The sequence below is a fragment of the Telopea speciosissima genome, chromosome 9 (genome assembly GCF_018873765.1).
Source record: "Telopea speciosissima isolate NSW1024214 ecotype Mountain lineage chromosome 9, Tspe_v1, whole genome shotgun sequence".
NCBI classification, from domain to species: Eukaryota; Viridiplantae; Streptophyta; class Magnoliopsida; order Proteales; family Proteaceae; genus Telopea; species Telopea speciosissima.
The window spans coordinates 26,958,473-26,973,376 of NC_057924.1; the positions used below are offsets into that span (position 1 = coordinate 26,958,473).

The 14,904-nt window shown below is 41.1% G+C and overlaps 1 protein-coding gene across 1 annotated transcript in view; it reads right to left on the reverse strand.

Moving 5' to 3' along the window:
* The window catches only part of LOC122640958 (plant cysteine oxidase 5-like), a 44,594-nt gene extending 42,258 nt beyond the window's left edge, over positions 1-2,336 (reverse strand). Inside the window, exon 1 of the mRNA XM_043834256.1 lies at positions 2,012-2,336. Within this exon, the coding sequence (XP_043690191.1) occupies positions 2,012-2,111 (100 nt within the window). The 5' untranslated portion in view covers positions 2,112-2,336. The remainder of the gene's footprint in view (positions 1-2,011) is intronic.
* Positions 2,337-14,904: the final 12,568 nt, after the last annotated feature.

Genomic DNA, 14,904 nt, shown 5'->3' on the forward strand with positions numbered 1-14,904 from the left:
CAAGATCTCAGCCAAGATGATTCATTTTTTTTTTTTCTTTTTTTTTTTTTTTGAAATTTTGGTCCCTGGTTTCAGTGGCCATATGACCTAATTAGGTCATGAAACTTGCAGGACAATCTATTTTAGGCCCTATAAACATAACGGAACCCTTAGTTTTTTTAAAAATCACATCCAAAATGGTAGTTTAACGTAGGGCCTAAGTTGATAGTGATTGTTGTATATATACTGAATTATACATATGGCATATTCCACACAAGTCTCCTCCAAATGTTGTTGGGCAGCAAATCTCCTCCAAATGTGTTACCTACAAGTTCAAATCTCCTCCAAGGAAGGTTGTTCGGCAGCAAATCTCCTCCAAATGTTGTTGTTGAGCAACAAATCCTCTTGTTCCAAGCTTGTTTGGGTAAGATTTGGAGCAAATAGGAGATTTGGGGTGCTTTCTTAAAAAACTGATGAAACCAGTCGAGTCCACTGAGAGTTGGTCGAAATTTCAACCGAGACAAGTCAAGTTTTGGTATTTACATAAGGTGGATTGAAACATTTTGACCCGATATGAAATCTCGGACCAAAATTTCGGCGAGATACCAAAATTTCGGTCGAGATTTTCTTCTCTTGTTTCGTGGCTGATTTCGACTCGATAGCTTGAAATACCAAGATCTTGGCAAGACCTCAAACTATAACGACGACGAAAGCCCCCATTTTGTTCACTTATGAATTAAATAAAGTTAATTCTTAATCACAAACAGGAGATGGCTTACAATAACTTCCACATTTATATGATAAAAATTAACTTCCTTGCCGCATCTCAATGAGAATGAGATAAGCAAGAATTTTGGTTCTCATTGATCAAGTGCAAGGACGATCTAGAAACTGGACCATACAAATTATACGTGATTTCTAAGATTACTTTTCCTGACACACATTCCACATATAGAGCTTAAATTCTAACACTCAAGAAAAGAAAATAGCAAAACACAAATTTATAACATAAGCAAGAGGATGAAGGAAAAATATATAAAATATTAATTTACCTAAAACATTGACACGAATAATATTCCATAATCCTATGTTCATCTTCATATCAATCCACAACCAATTTGTTCAGCAAAAAGAATCAATTTGAAGAGTCAAAACATTTGGAAGGAAAAATTTAACCAAAGAAAAATCAAGTTTTGCAATAACTATTTACAACATACAAAATCCTCCCTCCTCCAATGCCAATCCATCACCCAAAAGAAAAAAAGAAGCATAAGAAAGAGGAAAAAACTTACAGATTTCAAATAGGAGAATTGGGGTGCTTTCTTCAAAAACTGATGAAACCAGTCGAGTCCACTAAGAGTTGGTTAAAATTTCAACCGAGACAAGTCAAGTTTTGGTATTGATATAAGGTGGATTGTAACATTTCGACCCGATATGAAATCTCGGACCAAAATTTCAGTGAGATACCGAAAATTAGGTCAAGGTTATGTTCTTTTCTTGTTTCGTGGCTGATTTCGGCTCGGTAGCTTGAAATAGGTGAGATCTCAAACTATAATGACGACTAAAGCCCCCGTTTTGTTCCCTTATGAATTAAATAAAGTTAATTCCTAATCATAAACAGAAGATGGCTTACAATAACTTCCATCTTTATATGATAAAAATCAACTTCCTTGCCGTATCTCAATGAGAATAAGATAAGCAAGAATTTTGGCTTTCACTGATCAAGTATAAGGATAAACTGGACCACACAATTTATATGTGATTTCTTAGATTAATTTTCCTGACACAAGTTCCACATATAGAACTTAAATTCTAACACTCAAGAAAAGAAAATAGCAAAATACAAATTTATAACATAAGCAAGATGATGAAGGGAAAAATATAATATATTAATTACCTAAAACATTGACACGAATAATATTCCATAATCTCAAACATATTCAAAAATCATGAATACCAAACATTATTTCAAGGGGGAAAAAGAGGAAAGACTATAAATAAAGAGAAAGAAAACCAAATCTGTTCTTCCTACCCAACATAGCACGAACTTTTTCAAGAGCTTCCTCTGAAATTGGTCCATTCGGAGAGAGGGATAATTTACAAGCTTCATACAGCTTCTGTATAGCTGGCATAGTGCGTATTCAGTGCCAACTCACCCAAGAACCTTGTTCTGAGAGAACAGTAATGTAACGCAAGTTGACTTCAAAGAACCTTGTTGATCAGTCCAATTTCTAAATGCCTTCTGAGATTTCTAGTACAGAAAAAACCACTCAATATCATCCCTATTTCTGAGCAACGATTTTACGGTAGATTTGGGAAACATCTGGATCATACTCCACGAAATGAATTGGTATTCATGGATCTGCATGGTACCTATAGTCACAAAAGAATAATACAATAGAATTAAAGTTCTCCGTTAAACTGTAATAAATTTTAAGCTCCAATAAAAAGTGAAAACTAGAAATCAAAACGAGTAATATACATGAAGAAATTTGAATAAAATAAGATAATGAAGGGATGGATTTAATTAACATCTTTAACGACACATTTCAAATTTCATAAATGCAGTCACATTTCAATTAAGAATATCAGAGTGTGACTTTCAACTGCACTTTATGTTCAATCTGAACCATTAAAATGAATAACGAAGTGCTCGACAGGGAAACATAAGCTTAACAAACCCTAGAATCATCATGGGTTAGAGGACAGTATTAAATATATATATATAAATATATATATGCTCCAAAAAACCCTCCATTTGAGGATTAAATCCCGGAATCCAAATTAGGATGCTTCCTTATATCAAAACAAGCAAATATTCTCTCGATTTCTAAACCGGTTGATCGACTTCTAAAAAAGAAAATCTCTGATGAACAGAGACAAATTCGAAGAAAATCACTGAATAGCAAGATTATGAATTACAAAAGAAAAACCTAAACGGAAAAATAGGATTCTAAGTACTGCGTGTGTAGAGAAAGAGAAGAAGAAGAGGGATAGCGCGGCTAACGTACCTGGGACTCGCACCGTAAGGAAAGCTACCAGGTGGACGTTCAAGGTCTACAGTTCACAGAAGAGACACAGAGACCCAACAACAAAGGGAGAAGAATTGAAAGCGAGAGTCAGAGTCTCAGAGAAAGACTATATAATGGGGTGAAGATGGCAGAAGGTAGTTGAAGATCTTCAAAAGGCCACCGCTTTTCGGGCTCTGCAGAGTCTCTGCGCTGATCCGCTGACTCAGTTGTCAATACTGAGCTCGTGGGCAGTCTTATACATACGGAAGGAAATGAAATTACCAAATACTTCTCCCACCTAGGTCCACAGTGGAGGTCGTAATTGGTAATTCATGTGGAGATTCTATTCTCACATTTAAACAAATCTTTGGTGGTCGGTGGGAGTTCTTTCCACGTGTATATATCTTTTTTTGAAATGCATTTTTTAGCCGGGAGCGTGCCCACTGCGAGGGCCAATGAGAGTACACAAGAAAACATAAAACATAAACAGGGGTGAGATTACTACCTTTATGGGGGTAATCATTTTCGCATCATATGTTTGGGCGTAGCCACACTCTGGGACCGAGTTCTTTTTCTCTTTTTTTTTTTTTTGGCCAAATTGGACACTGTACGAGTTTCTCATTTGTCACTCAATGATGTAATTTTGTTTTATTTCTGTTTTTTTTTTTTTTTTGAATCAACAAATCAAACAATATTTTTGTTCCAATTTATGCCTCTTTTTACATCAAATGTTTCCTTATAGTTCAGTTTTTATTATCCTTAATGATATAGAAATAGAATTCATCAAAACTGCTAAGTGAATATATATACCCTACAAAAAAAATGGCTAACCAAACCAATCTTGCTTGCTTATTAGAGAGAGCCATTGGTTTATCTCTTTATTGAATCAAATTAACCAAAGGTGTGTGCTCATGAGCCCAAGCTAAAGTTTCAATCAATATCCACCCCAAGAAGGGGGCCGCTCTTACGAGGTGGGGACCAAGGAGAAGGGGGTTGCTTGCACAGCATATGCGGATGCCAGCCAAACATGGAACACAAATTAACTCAAATAGGTTCTGAATGTGGCACATGGTTAATGCAAACCACAATTTTACTATCCAACAGCCAGAATGGTCCATTTGGTTGTCCATGTGAAAAAAAAAATTAGAAAACATGTAGGAATGGATTTGTACCTTCGATGTGTAGAATCCATTTTCCTTCCATTTAAGATAATAGTTCAAAATATATATATATATATCTTTAAATCAACAGTTACTACCCTACCTATGACTATAACTACCTAATTAGATGAAAGCCTCTATTCATGTTCTAAATTTTGTTCTGGAACTAAAACAAAGTCATATTTCTACTATAGAAATAGGTTAGGTTTCGTAATGCAAAACATTGTCTTTTTTTGGTAAAGAGCTGATCATGCAAAACATTGTCATGTCCTAGATTATGGCTACCTATTTGGGTGGATTGTTCTGTTGCTGTTACGATTCGCAAAATTCATAAATGTCATCCTTTGAGCTCTTTTGTGTTCTACAAAACAAAAAATCTCTTGTTTTGGAAGGGGAGAGAAAATGCATTGTTATTATCACGGGAATAACTTTGGTTCTATAATACAATACTTATGAATTCTTGTGAAGCATTAGAAATTTAAGATTATAAAATTTAGGGAGCTCCCCTCTGCTGCTACTGTATCTCTACTCACCGGCAATATTGAAGAGAGAAAATTTAAGTTGTTGTTGTTGCTGCTATAAATCTCCAAATGGAGCTCCGCTCCACTGTTCTCTCCGACAAACTGCGAAGGAGCAACTCCATCTTCTCTCCGACTATCTTCGAGGACATTTGGCATTGGAAGGTAACTTTTCTCCCTTGAATCCATTACTACTTTGTCATGCTCTATAAAATTTCATGAAAAATCTAGATTCTTGCTAGATTTGTGCTAGGGTTTGTGTGATAGGTTTATAGAACTCAGGAAAAAGGAAATAAACTATTTTTTTTGCTAGATTTCTCATGTGTGCTAGTTTGTAGTGTAATTAGATTAATTCTTGGTAGATTTGATCTCTTAACATTCCTCTTTCTATAATCCTGTGTGCTATTTGGTAGTCTAATTTTTCCCTTTTTACCAAAATTTGAAACCTTAAATTCTGGATGATCCATCATAAGAAGCCTCTCATGATAGCCCATGTTCTAGCCACATGGCATACCCATTGGTGCTCAAATTTCATGAGATCAATTGTCATCATCTGAATTTTCTGCATCAGATTAGAAGAGAAAAAATTCAATAAAATTTGGACATAAGGTTTATATGGGACCCCAAATTTTACATGTACCCATTAGCTAATCCACAGGGTGAGAAGTTTTCATATAGTCCATGAAGTAGAGTTCTGTTATTGGCATTTAAAAAGAGGAACCTGATGGTTCACCATTTTTAACCATGTGAAAGGCTTGTTTCCATGTGTCCATTTTGGGATTCCATCTCACCCATAGTTTCAATGGTCATGTTGCACAAAGAAAAGTGTTGAGGGTTTTCCTCAACACTGCAACACTAGAATTAGAATAGAAACAGTAATGGAAAATGAAGGACACACTTAAAGGTTTCTTGATTTCTCTATTGATTGAATCCTTAAAATCCCACTTTACATGGGCACAAGGGACTCTATTTATACAAGTTTCTCTCCCCAACCCTCCTCCAAAGGTTTTTTGCCCGATCTACCAGATGGCTTTCCCTCTTCGCAAGGCCGTCGAGTCGTGCTCAGATCAGGAAACTCTTTGAAAGAGCGATCCTCTCCTAGTTTCTAGGGATCCGAAATCTTCTTGCACATGGATTGCGGTTACCAGTCTTAGTTTCTTTAACTAACTTCAGCTGAAGTGTCCATACCGGTTTAACTACCACCCACATGATAAAAGAATTCTGGACTAGACATGTTCCTTGGCCTTCAAGCTTCCAGGTGTTGTTGCAAGATTGGGTGATTAAATTAGGGTGTATCATTTTCCCTCTACTCCCTTTGTCTTGAATAAGACATCGGGAGGACATAACATTTCTTCTGAGCATCACTATAATGATCCTCATACTCGGAGCATCAATGCACCGATCATCATGCTCAATTATTTGTGGTTTTCGCTTGTTGTTGTCCTTTACTGATGGCCAGTTACTATTTACCCTTGTTGGTGTTCAGTACCACCGATCATCGCCTGAATGAGGAAGTTGTTTCGTTTGCAAAATGCATCCCTACGTTGACGGTTTTACCCTTGGATGTGAGTTCCCAAAAGTGCGCCGCCATTTGCCATTTCTAGCACGTGGGTCCAAAATATCTTCCAGATTCCACGCCTTTTGAGGGAAAACATCATAAAGTTCAAATTTGAGCCTCTTGGCCTCCCGGTGTTAACTTGTCGAGGAGGCCTCCCTCCTATGGTGGACACGTACCCCATGTTCTCTAGGATTGCCAATTACATCTTGATCGACGAATAAAAACTTGTGGGATTGATCCGAAGCGTCGAATCGTTTTTCCCTGGTATAAAGTGCTCAAACTTCCAGGAGCCTTTCTTCTTCATTGTTTTCAAGCTCAAGCCTAGACGTTCCCGTTTCTCTGCACCCGTGTTTCATATCCAGAAGTTTTTTTGCTCTGCATTTTCTTCTTCAGCCACCCTCTTTTTGCCTAAGTAAGTTTCCTTCTCCTCTCCACTGTATTTGATTTCTTTTCCTTGGTCAAAAAAATGTCAAGTTCCAAGAAGGCTTCTTCTTCTAAGAATGCGAGGGAGGTTGAATCCCTACTCGAGGAGTCTTTGGAGTTATTCCATGCTCCGGTGTCTAGGGAGACAGCGGTAGTCCGTCGAACCCGATTAGGTGCTTCCGCCAGTACCTCTTCTAGCAACCCTTCAAAGAAACCACCAACACTTCCCGTAGTAGCCCTTGAAGGGCGTCATCTGCCTCCCCAAGCAGGAAGGTCCATTACATTTGTCAACCCCAGCAAGATCCCCACGGTAGGGAAGGGTGTAGATGAAATCCCCTCAGTAATAAGTGTGTCAGATGTCGTGGAGATCTGAGAGATCTATGTGATTCCAAAATCTATTGACCTCAGGGCTGCTGAACCCGAGGATAGGGCGAATACCGAGTATCCCGATGAGATTAGCCTCATCACGGATTCTTTCCAAGCCGGTCTCCACCTTCCCCTTCCTCAGTTTGTTTCTTGTCTCCTTGCGTACTATGGGATTGCCCCTAACCAGCTACTCCCCAATTCCTGGAGGTGTGTTGGTGCCTTCTATAGGTCAAACTACGGTCCTGGGATCATGTCATGGGTTCCCAGGGAAACCAATTATAAACCAATTCCTGGGTTAACCCATGGTTGCCTAAGGGCGCCCTATTTTAATTTTAGGGTTTCCCATGGTCGCCCATGGGAACCCTAGTGCATCCCAATTAGGGTTTGGTCTAATAAACCAATGCCATGTCCTTCTCTTTTGTGTCCCATGGAATTATGGAACCCAAAAGAGATGGAAAGATCCATCTCTATTCCATCCCATGGAAAGAGGGATCCATCCCGTACCCGAATGCGCAACGGAACAAAATCGATTCGGGTTTCTTTTGCATCCCATTAATAATAATCAATAATTAAAAAATAAGAGGAATTGACATAGAATTGCTAACCTGATGAGCCTTAAGTGTTGCTCCTCTAAGAGACAATGGTTCTTCCTCTTATGAGCACTCCAAGCAAACAGATATGAACCTCCAATGGTGCAGCTAAGGTTCTTCAAGCCAATCCTAGATGCTCTTTAGTTCTTCAAGCGTAGATCTAGGTTTCTAAAACCCTAACTCTCAAACAAAGTAGAGAGCAACTAGAAGAAAAAGAAGAGATCACATGTCACACCCCAAACCACCCCTGGGAGGATTAGGTAGGTGACCTGAATTGCATGACAGCAATCCGCTAAATCCCACAGATCAAGAAGCAGTTAATTCATTCACAGACATACACATCCACCATAGTACATCATGTAATACTCAGAGTGTTGTGGGAAGCTATAAATACATTAAAACATTTTAAAAGTGTAGCAGTATAGGAAATGATAATATATACAACACTGTCTTTGCTCATTCCCTCTCTCACTCCCACAAAGAAAATAGAAGTATCTATCCCTACCATATATAGGTTTTAAACAAAAAAAAATATATACAGGGCAAGGTAACCCGAGCCCCAAAAAGAAAGAAAGCTAAAAAGTAAAATGGGGAAAAACTCAGCCAAAACAAAAAGGAGTCACCAAGATAAAAAAATCAGCAACAACACCCTTCACGGGTCATCCTCAGCTATCACCGAGAACACACGCACCATCAGTATGACCTCCGTCCGGGTCCACACCATTATAGTCATAACCACTATGGCTCTCCTTCGGCTAATAAGTCTCCCCACCATAGTGACATCCACCTGTAGGATCATCTAATAGAAAAACATCTATAACAGAGTGTGAGTTCCACCGAGCCCGTGAATGAAATACATCACCATGCATGCACATGCAATCACAACCATATGAATCCTACATGAGGTGCAATTCATTTTATTTATTAGCCACCTAACATCACAACTAAGGCAGGTTAGTGCTACTACAATCCCCAATACATGTATCCATAGTGCGGGCTTTTAACCCCTTCCCGCGATACACCCATTGTGTTATCGGAGAGGACCAGTCAGCTCCTGCATTAGTCACCAAGGTCAGCCTGACCAGCCCTCTGTGATTAACCTGTGAGGCATCCATCCTTTTTATCACTTTTCTTTTCTCTGGCTTATAGCCCATAATTCACCTTTTCTATGTAATAACATTTCTTTCATTTTTTCTCATTCATATGGTCACTCCCACAAGCATCCAACACCTTAACCCCTGTTGGCAAGGGTGCGTAGCATGAGTTATGAAACTCTAGCCCAATATGTCTATATGGCATCATATGAGTTGGGTGGTGTCAACCACATCCCATTCTACGGGCTACCACAGGCCTCATTTCCAAGTCGACTACGGCATCTAGTCTAACAATCACATACAACATACAATATTCAACCATAGATTCCAACTGTCAACACATTGTTGTTTCAAGATTTTAAGATTGAATGCAATAAATATTCAGCACAATTTCATTATGTTATAATTCATTTAAGCATATTAGTTATATTACACCTACATACACGATGACATTTCACTCACCTTGGCTTGGTCCTACTGGTTCAGTTCCGACTGGTGTCTAGCTGTGCACCTCGAGCGTGGGATCAAATCCTAATTTATTAAATAAAAAAATGTGTTAATTAACATTCAAAACTATTTTGGATAACCTAGTGTTGGTCAAGGCTCACTGGTCTGACTCGGTGTTCAGTCTGGTGTCACTTGGAATTCTCCGGGTCTTGTTCTAGGCTTTCGGGTCCATGTCTCGGTACATCATCCGGAGATGTGAAATAGGATCAGATTAGGTATATGGCCATATAATCAGTCGTACATGGTCTTGATAGTCATACAAAACATTCCCCAGGTCAGCAGCTCAGTTGGACCATCCCTAGCATGGTTACCAGGCCCTGTGGGGCCCACTTGGGTACCCAAGGTGTGAATATTACCAAACAGATGTGAAGAGGGGTATTTTGGTCATTTATCACCTCCTCACATTGTGTATGGCCCATTGGTGAAGGCCCACAGAGGTAAGACAACAGTACAACACATTTTAATTCTTTGGGCGATTCACTGGGTGATTGGGCAATCGCCCAGAGCCTGTTTGAAGTGTGAACAGGCCTGGTTTCTTGGATTTTTCTGCATGGGCAGCCATGAGGTCGATCTGGAATGCATGTAGGTTGATTAGGGACCTCATGGGGAGTGGAATCCAATGATTCTGATGGATCATGGCTTGGTTCCTCCATTTGGAAGCCAGCAGCTGTCCAGACAGCTCAGAGAACAACAACCCAGGCTGTGTTCCAGCTCAGAGCTATGGCTTGGGCTGCATGCAAAGGTGGTTTTACGTATATAATCATGGTAGGGAGCTATTCCAACACAGAGCTAGGTAAGGAGTAGCTCACATGTAAGGATCCATGTCTAGACTGCCTGTTCTGGGTGCAACTGGGCAGTGTAGTCTGGCACAGAGATTGATCTCAGTCTCAGATGTAAAACAGTATTTGAAACATGTTTAAATAGCTCAGATCTTACATGCAACAGGTTTGCATGTCAGATCTGAGGCAACACAAGGCAGCCCCCAGGTGTTCTGGGCATTCCTTAACCAGTTTAACCTTCTCAGAGCTGGGATCCACAAGAGAATACAGAGAACAACAGCATAAGGAGGTAAAAATATTTACCTAAGATGGTTAGGCTGCTGGAACAGAGGCTGGATGCTGCAGCACTGTGTCCTCCTCCTTCCCTTCCTCTTCTTCTCCTTCTCTCTCTTTTCTTCCTCTCCTTCTCTCTTTCCTTTCTCTCTTACTATTTTCAGCTGGGGGCAGTAAACAAATTTTGGTACTGCCCCCCTCCTATTTATAATGCTGGCCCCTATTGGGGTCAGTTTGGCTACCAGCCCCCCTCCAGAATGCATTTTTAAACTGATTCTGGGCCATTCTGGCAGCTTAGGTGGGGTCCACATGGCACCAGGGGTAGGTAATGGTTCTTAAAATTCCCATCTACCCATAGAGGGTGTCCATGGTCTGTATGGGTGGTCCTCACATGTCTAGAGTCCAAAATATGCAATTCAGCCACTCCAGGCGATTCACTGGGTGATTGGACCAATCGCCCAGTGCATCACCCAGAGAATACAACAAAGCTGTAAATGCTCTGTGCTTGCTCAGGTGCTTGGCCCAGGGCTTGGGCCTTACACCAACACCACACCTAGGGTTTAATACACATCTTTCCAGATGTGGGCCCCATATTTATGGATAGGAGAGAGAATACCTGGGGTTTATGCAGTACATTATGCTGTGTGCAGTGCAACTGCATGGGGCTGCAATCCACCTTTTGGCAGGTATGTAGGAGGTCATTCTCAGAGGTTCAACTACTAGAGTGATGATCCACAGTGTGTTTGGGTAACTGGTCTGAGGTCCCTGTCCTTCATTCAAAATTTCCAGCCAGTTAGGAGTAGGCTTGACATTTCTCCCCACCTTACAAAAATTTCATCCTCGAAATTGGCTTACCATGTAGCTTAAATAGTTGGGGATACTTTTCCCGCATTTCCTCTTCGCGTTCCCACGATGCTTCTTCTATGGGACAGTTTCCCCATCGAACCTTGACGAATGCGACCGTGCGATTACGGAGGTTATGTTCTTTTCTGTCCAATATCTCCGTAGGCTATTCTTCATAGGTCATATCTGCATCCAGTTGTTCAGGTTCAATAGAGAGCACATGTGCTGGGTTATTGATGTACTTCCTTAGCATTAACACATGAAAAACATCATGGACACCTTGCAAGGATGGTGGTAATGTCAGTCGATATGCTACGGGTCCTACTCTGTTGAGGACTTCATAGGGACCAATAAATCTTGGGCTTAGTTTGCCTTTTTTGTTAAAGCGTAGCAATCCCTTCGTTAGAGATACTCGGAGGAATACCTTCTCTCCGATGCCAAATTCTATATTCTTCCTCCGATGGTCGGCATAACTCTTCTGTCTTGATTGGGCCGCTTTAATCTTTTCCCTAATTATATTCACCTTCTTGCAGGTTGCCTAAATCATTTCGTGCCCAAGATACTTCCAGTCTTTGACTTCGTCCCAATATAACGGGGTCTGGTACTTTCGACCATAAAGAGCTTCATATGGTGCCATGCCAATGGTGGAGTGGTAGCTGTTATTGTATGCAAATTCCATCAAGGGTATGTGGGCATCCCAACTGTCGTTCATTTCCAATATACAGGCTCTGAGCATATCCTCCAGAATCTGGATTGTTCTTTTGGACTGTCCGTCCATCTGTGGATGGAAAGACGTCCTGAGATTTAGTTGAGATTCCAGTGCCTTCTGCAGACTTTTCCAAAATCTTGAGGTAAATCGGGGATCCCTATCAGATACAATGCTGATAGGCACACCATGTAAGTGGACTATATTCTCAATGTATAGTTGGGCGAGCTTTTCCATCGAATAGTTTATTATGATGGGAATGAAGTGAGTCGCTTTCGTCAGTCCGTCCACAATCACCCAGATTGCATTCATCCCTTTCCTGGTGTTGGGTAGATTGGTTACAAAATCCATGGCAATTCTTTCCCATTTCCATTCAGGGATAGGAAGTGGCTGTAACAATCCATACGGTCAGTGTCTTTTCGCTTTTATTTGATGGTAGGTGAGGCATTCAGACATGTATATAGCTATGGTTTGTTTCATCCCAATCTACCAATAGTACCTCTTCAGATCCTTATACATCTTTGTGCTCCCAGGGTGGATTGAATAGGGTGAATTATGTGCCTCCTTAAGGATTCAGTCCTGCACCTCATAACCATCAGGCAGGCACAATCTGTCTCTGAATTTTAATGCCCCGTCATGGGCCAGTGAAAAGTCTGGGTCCTTGTGGACGCCATGCTGCACTTCCCAGATTATCTTGGCTAGATCGGGGTCATTGGGCTGCTTTTCAATTATCTCTTCCCGAATCGACGGCTGTATATCCATAGCTGCTAGTTGCATAGCCGTTCCTTTAATCATAAGTTCTAGATTGAACTTCCGAGCTTCTTCTATCAATTGCTCTCTTATAACCAAGGAAGCGAGAGATGTGGTTTATGATTTCTTGCTTAACGCATCAGCTACTACGTTGGCCTTGCCAGGGTGGTACTGGATTTCACACTCTTAGTCCTTAACCAACTCTAACCACCATCTTTGTCTCATATTCAGTTCCTTCTGGGTGAAGAAATACTTCAGACTCTTGTGATCGCTGAAGATTTTACTCTTTTCACCATAGAGATAGTATTGCCATAACTTCAATGCGAAGACCACCGCAGCCAACTCTAGGTCATGAGTGGGGTAGTTCTTTTCGTGTTCCTTTAGCTGCCTTGAGGCATAGATGACTACTTTACCTCTCTGCGTTAACACGCCGCCCAATCCTGTTCAGGATGCCTTGGTGTATACCACCATTCCTCTGGTGCCATCTGGAATAGTCAAAACTGGCATTGTCACCAATCAATTCCTCAACTGTTAGAAGCTTTTCTCACAAGCATCGGTCCACTCAAACTTTGCGCCTTTCTTTGTCAGCTTTGTCATGGGCGCCGAGATGCACGAGAAATTCTTAATAAATCAGCAGTAGTATCCAGCTAATCCCAAAAAGCTTTGGTTCTCAGTGGCATTCTTCATAGTCTCCCACTCGAGAACTACCTTCACCTTGTCTGGGTCTACTTTGATGCCATCTTTGGTGACAATGTGCCCCAAGAATCCAATTTGGTGGAGCCAAAATTCGTACTTGCTGAACTTGGCGTACAGCTGTGCTCCCGTAATTACTGCAACACAAAGGTAAGGTGTCGAGCATGCTCCTCTTCACTCTTGGAGTACACCAGAATGTCGTCGATAAATACGATGATGAACTTGTCCAACACATCATGGAACACTCTATTCATCATGTCCATGAATGCTGTCGGGGTGTTAGTTAACCCGAACGATAGTACTAAAAATTCATAATGTCCGTACCGAGTTCTAAATGCCATCTCGTGGATATCACCGCTCTTGATCTTCAGTTGGTGGTATCCGGACCTAAGATCGATTTTGGAGAAAACTCTTGCTCCCTGTAGTTGATCAAATAGGCCATCGATGCGCGACAACGGGTATCAATTCTTGATCGTCAATTTATTCAGTTCTCGATAGTCGATGCACGGACGCATACTACCATCCTTCTTCTTTACGAACAGCACAGGTGCTCCCCAGGGAGACACGCTAGGTCAAATGAAACCTTTCTTTAATAGATCTTGTAACTAGACCTATAATTCTTTCAACTCAATAGGTGCCATTCGGTATGGTGCCTTAGAAATCAATGCCGCACCAGGAATCAGATCAATTACAAATTCTACCTTGTGAACAGGAGGTAGCTGGGTCAGATCTTTTGGAAAGACATCAGGAAATTCACTAACGACGTCAAGCTCCTCCAAAGGCTTTATATTTGCCTCGGTATCCATTACCGTGGCCAAATAGCCTTGACATCTATCATCCAGCAACTTTCGCGCCTGGAGGGCAGATAAGGTTATTCTTTTGGACTTCCTCATCGGTTCACTTTGATAGGTGAAAACCGAGCCATCATCTAACTTGAATGTGATCTTCTTCTCCACACACATCACGTTCGCTCTATAGGCGGATGGCCAATCCATGCCTAGTATCACATCAAAGTCCTTTATATCAAACTTGATCAGACATGCGGCCAAGTTCTTCCCACAAATTTCTACCAGATAGGGGTCACAAACTTTCTTCAGGCTCACGACACTACCAGTCGGTGTACTGACTACTAAATCGTGCTCGATGTCTCTTGGTTGGACAGTCATCCTACTTGCAAAGGTGGTGGAAACAAAAGAGTGGGATGCGCCTGAGTCGAATAGTACTCGTGCGGGGACGGATGAGACAATCAGGGTACCTAGGGTTCGTATAGAATTTAAGTTCCTTGCATTTACAGGTTATTTTCTACAATTTAGTAGTATTCAGTGGACTTACCTGTTTACTTTGGGGTTCACCTCCGCTTCTTCATTAGTCAGCGCGAATACTTTTCCTCGAGTCCGATTGAACCATGGCTGAAAAGGTCAAGCATGGGATTGGTTTGGCAAGTAAGTGTTGTATCTGCGGTGTATACATTCCCTAGCCACATGTCTTGCCTTGTGGCACATGTAACATCTGTTGGACAGCGTGGCTGGTGATGAGGCCTAGCTCACTTGGCTCATTGTAGGTCGAGCTAGCGAAGCTGCTGTTGTCGCTTGACTTACAGTTGGTTGGGTAGGACGGTTATAAGTGGGGCGGAAAGGGTTCTGGCCCACATCTG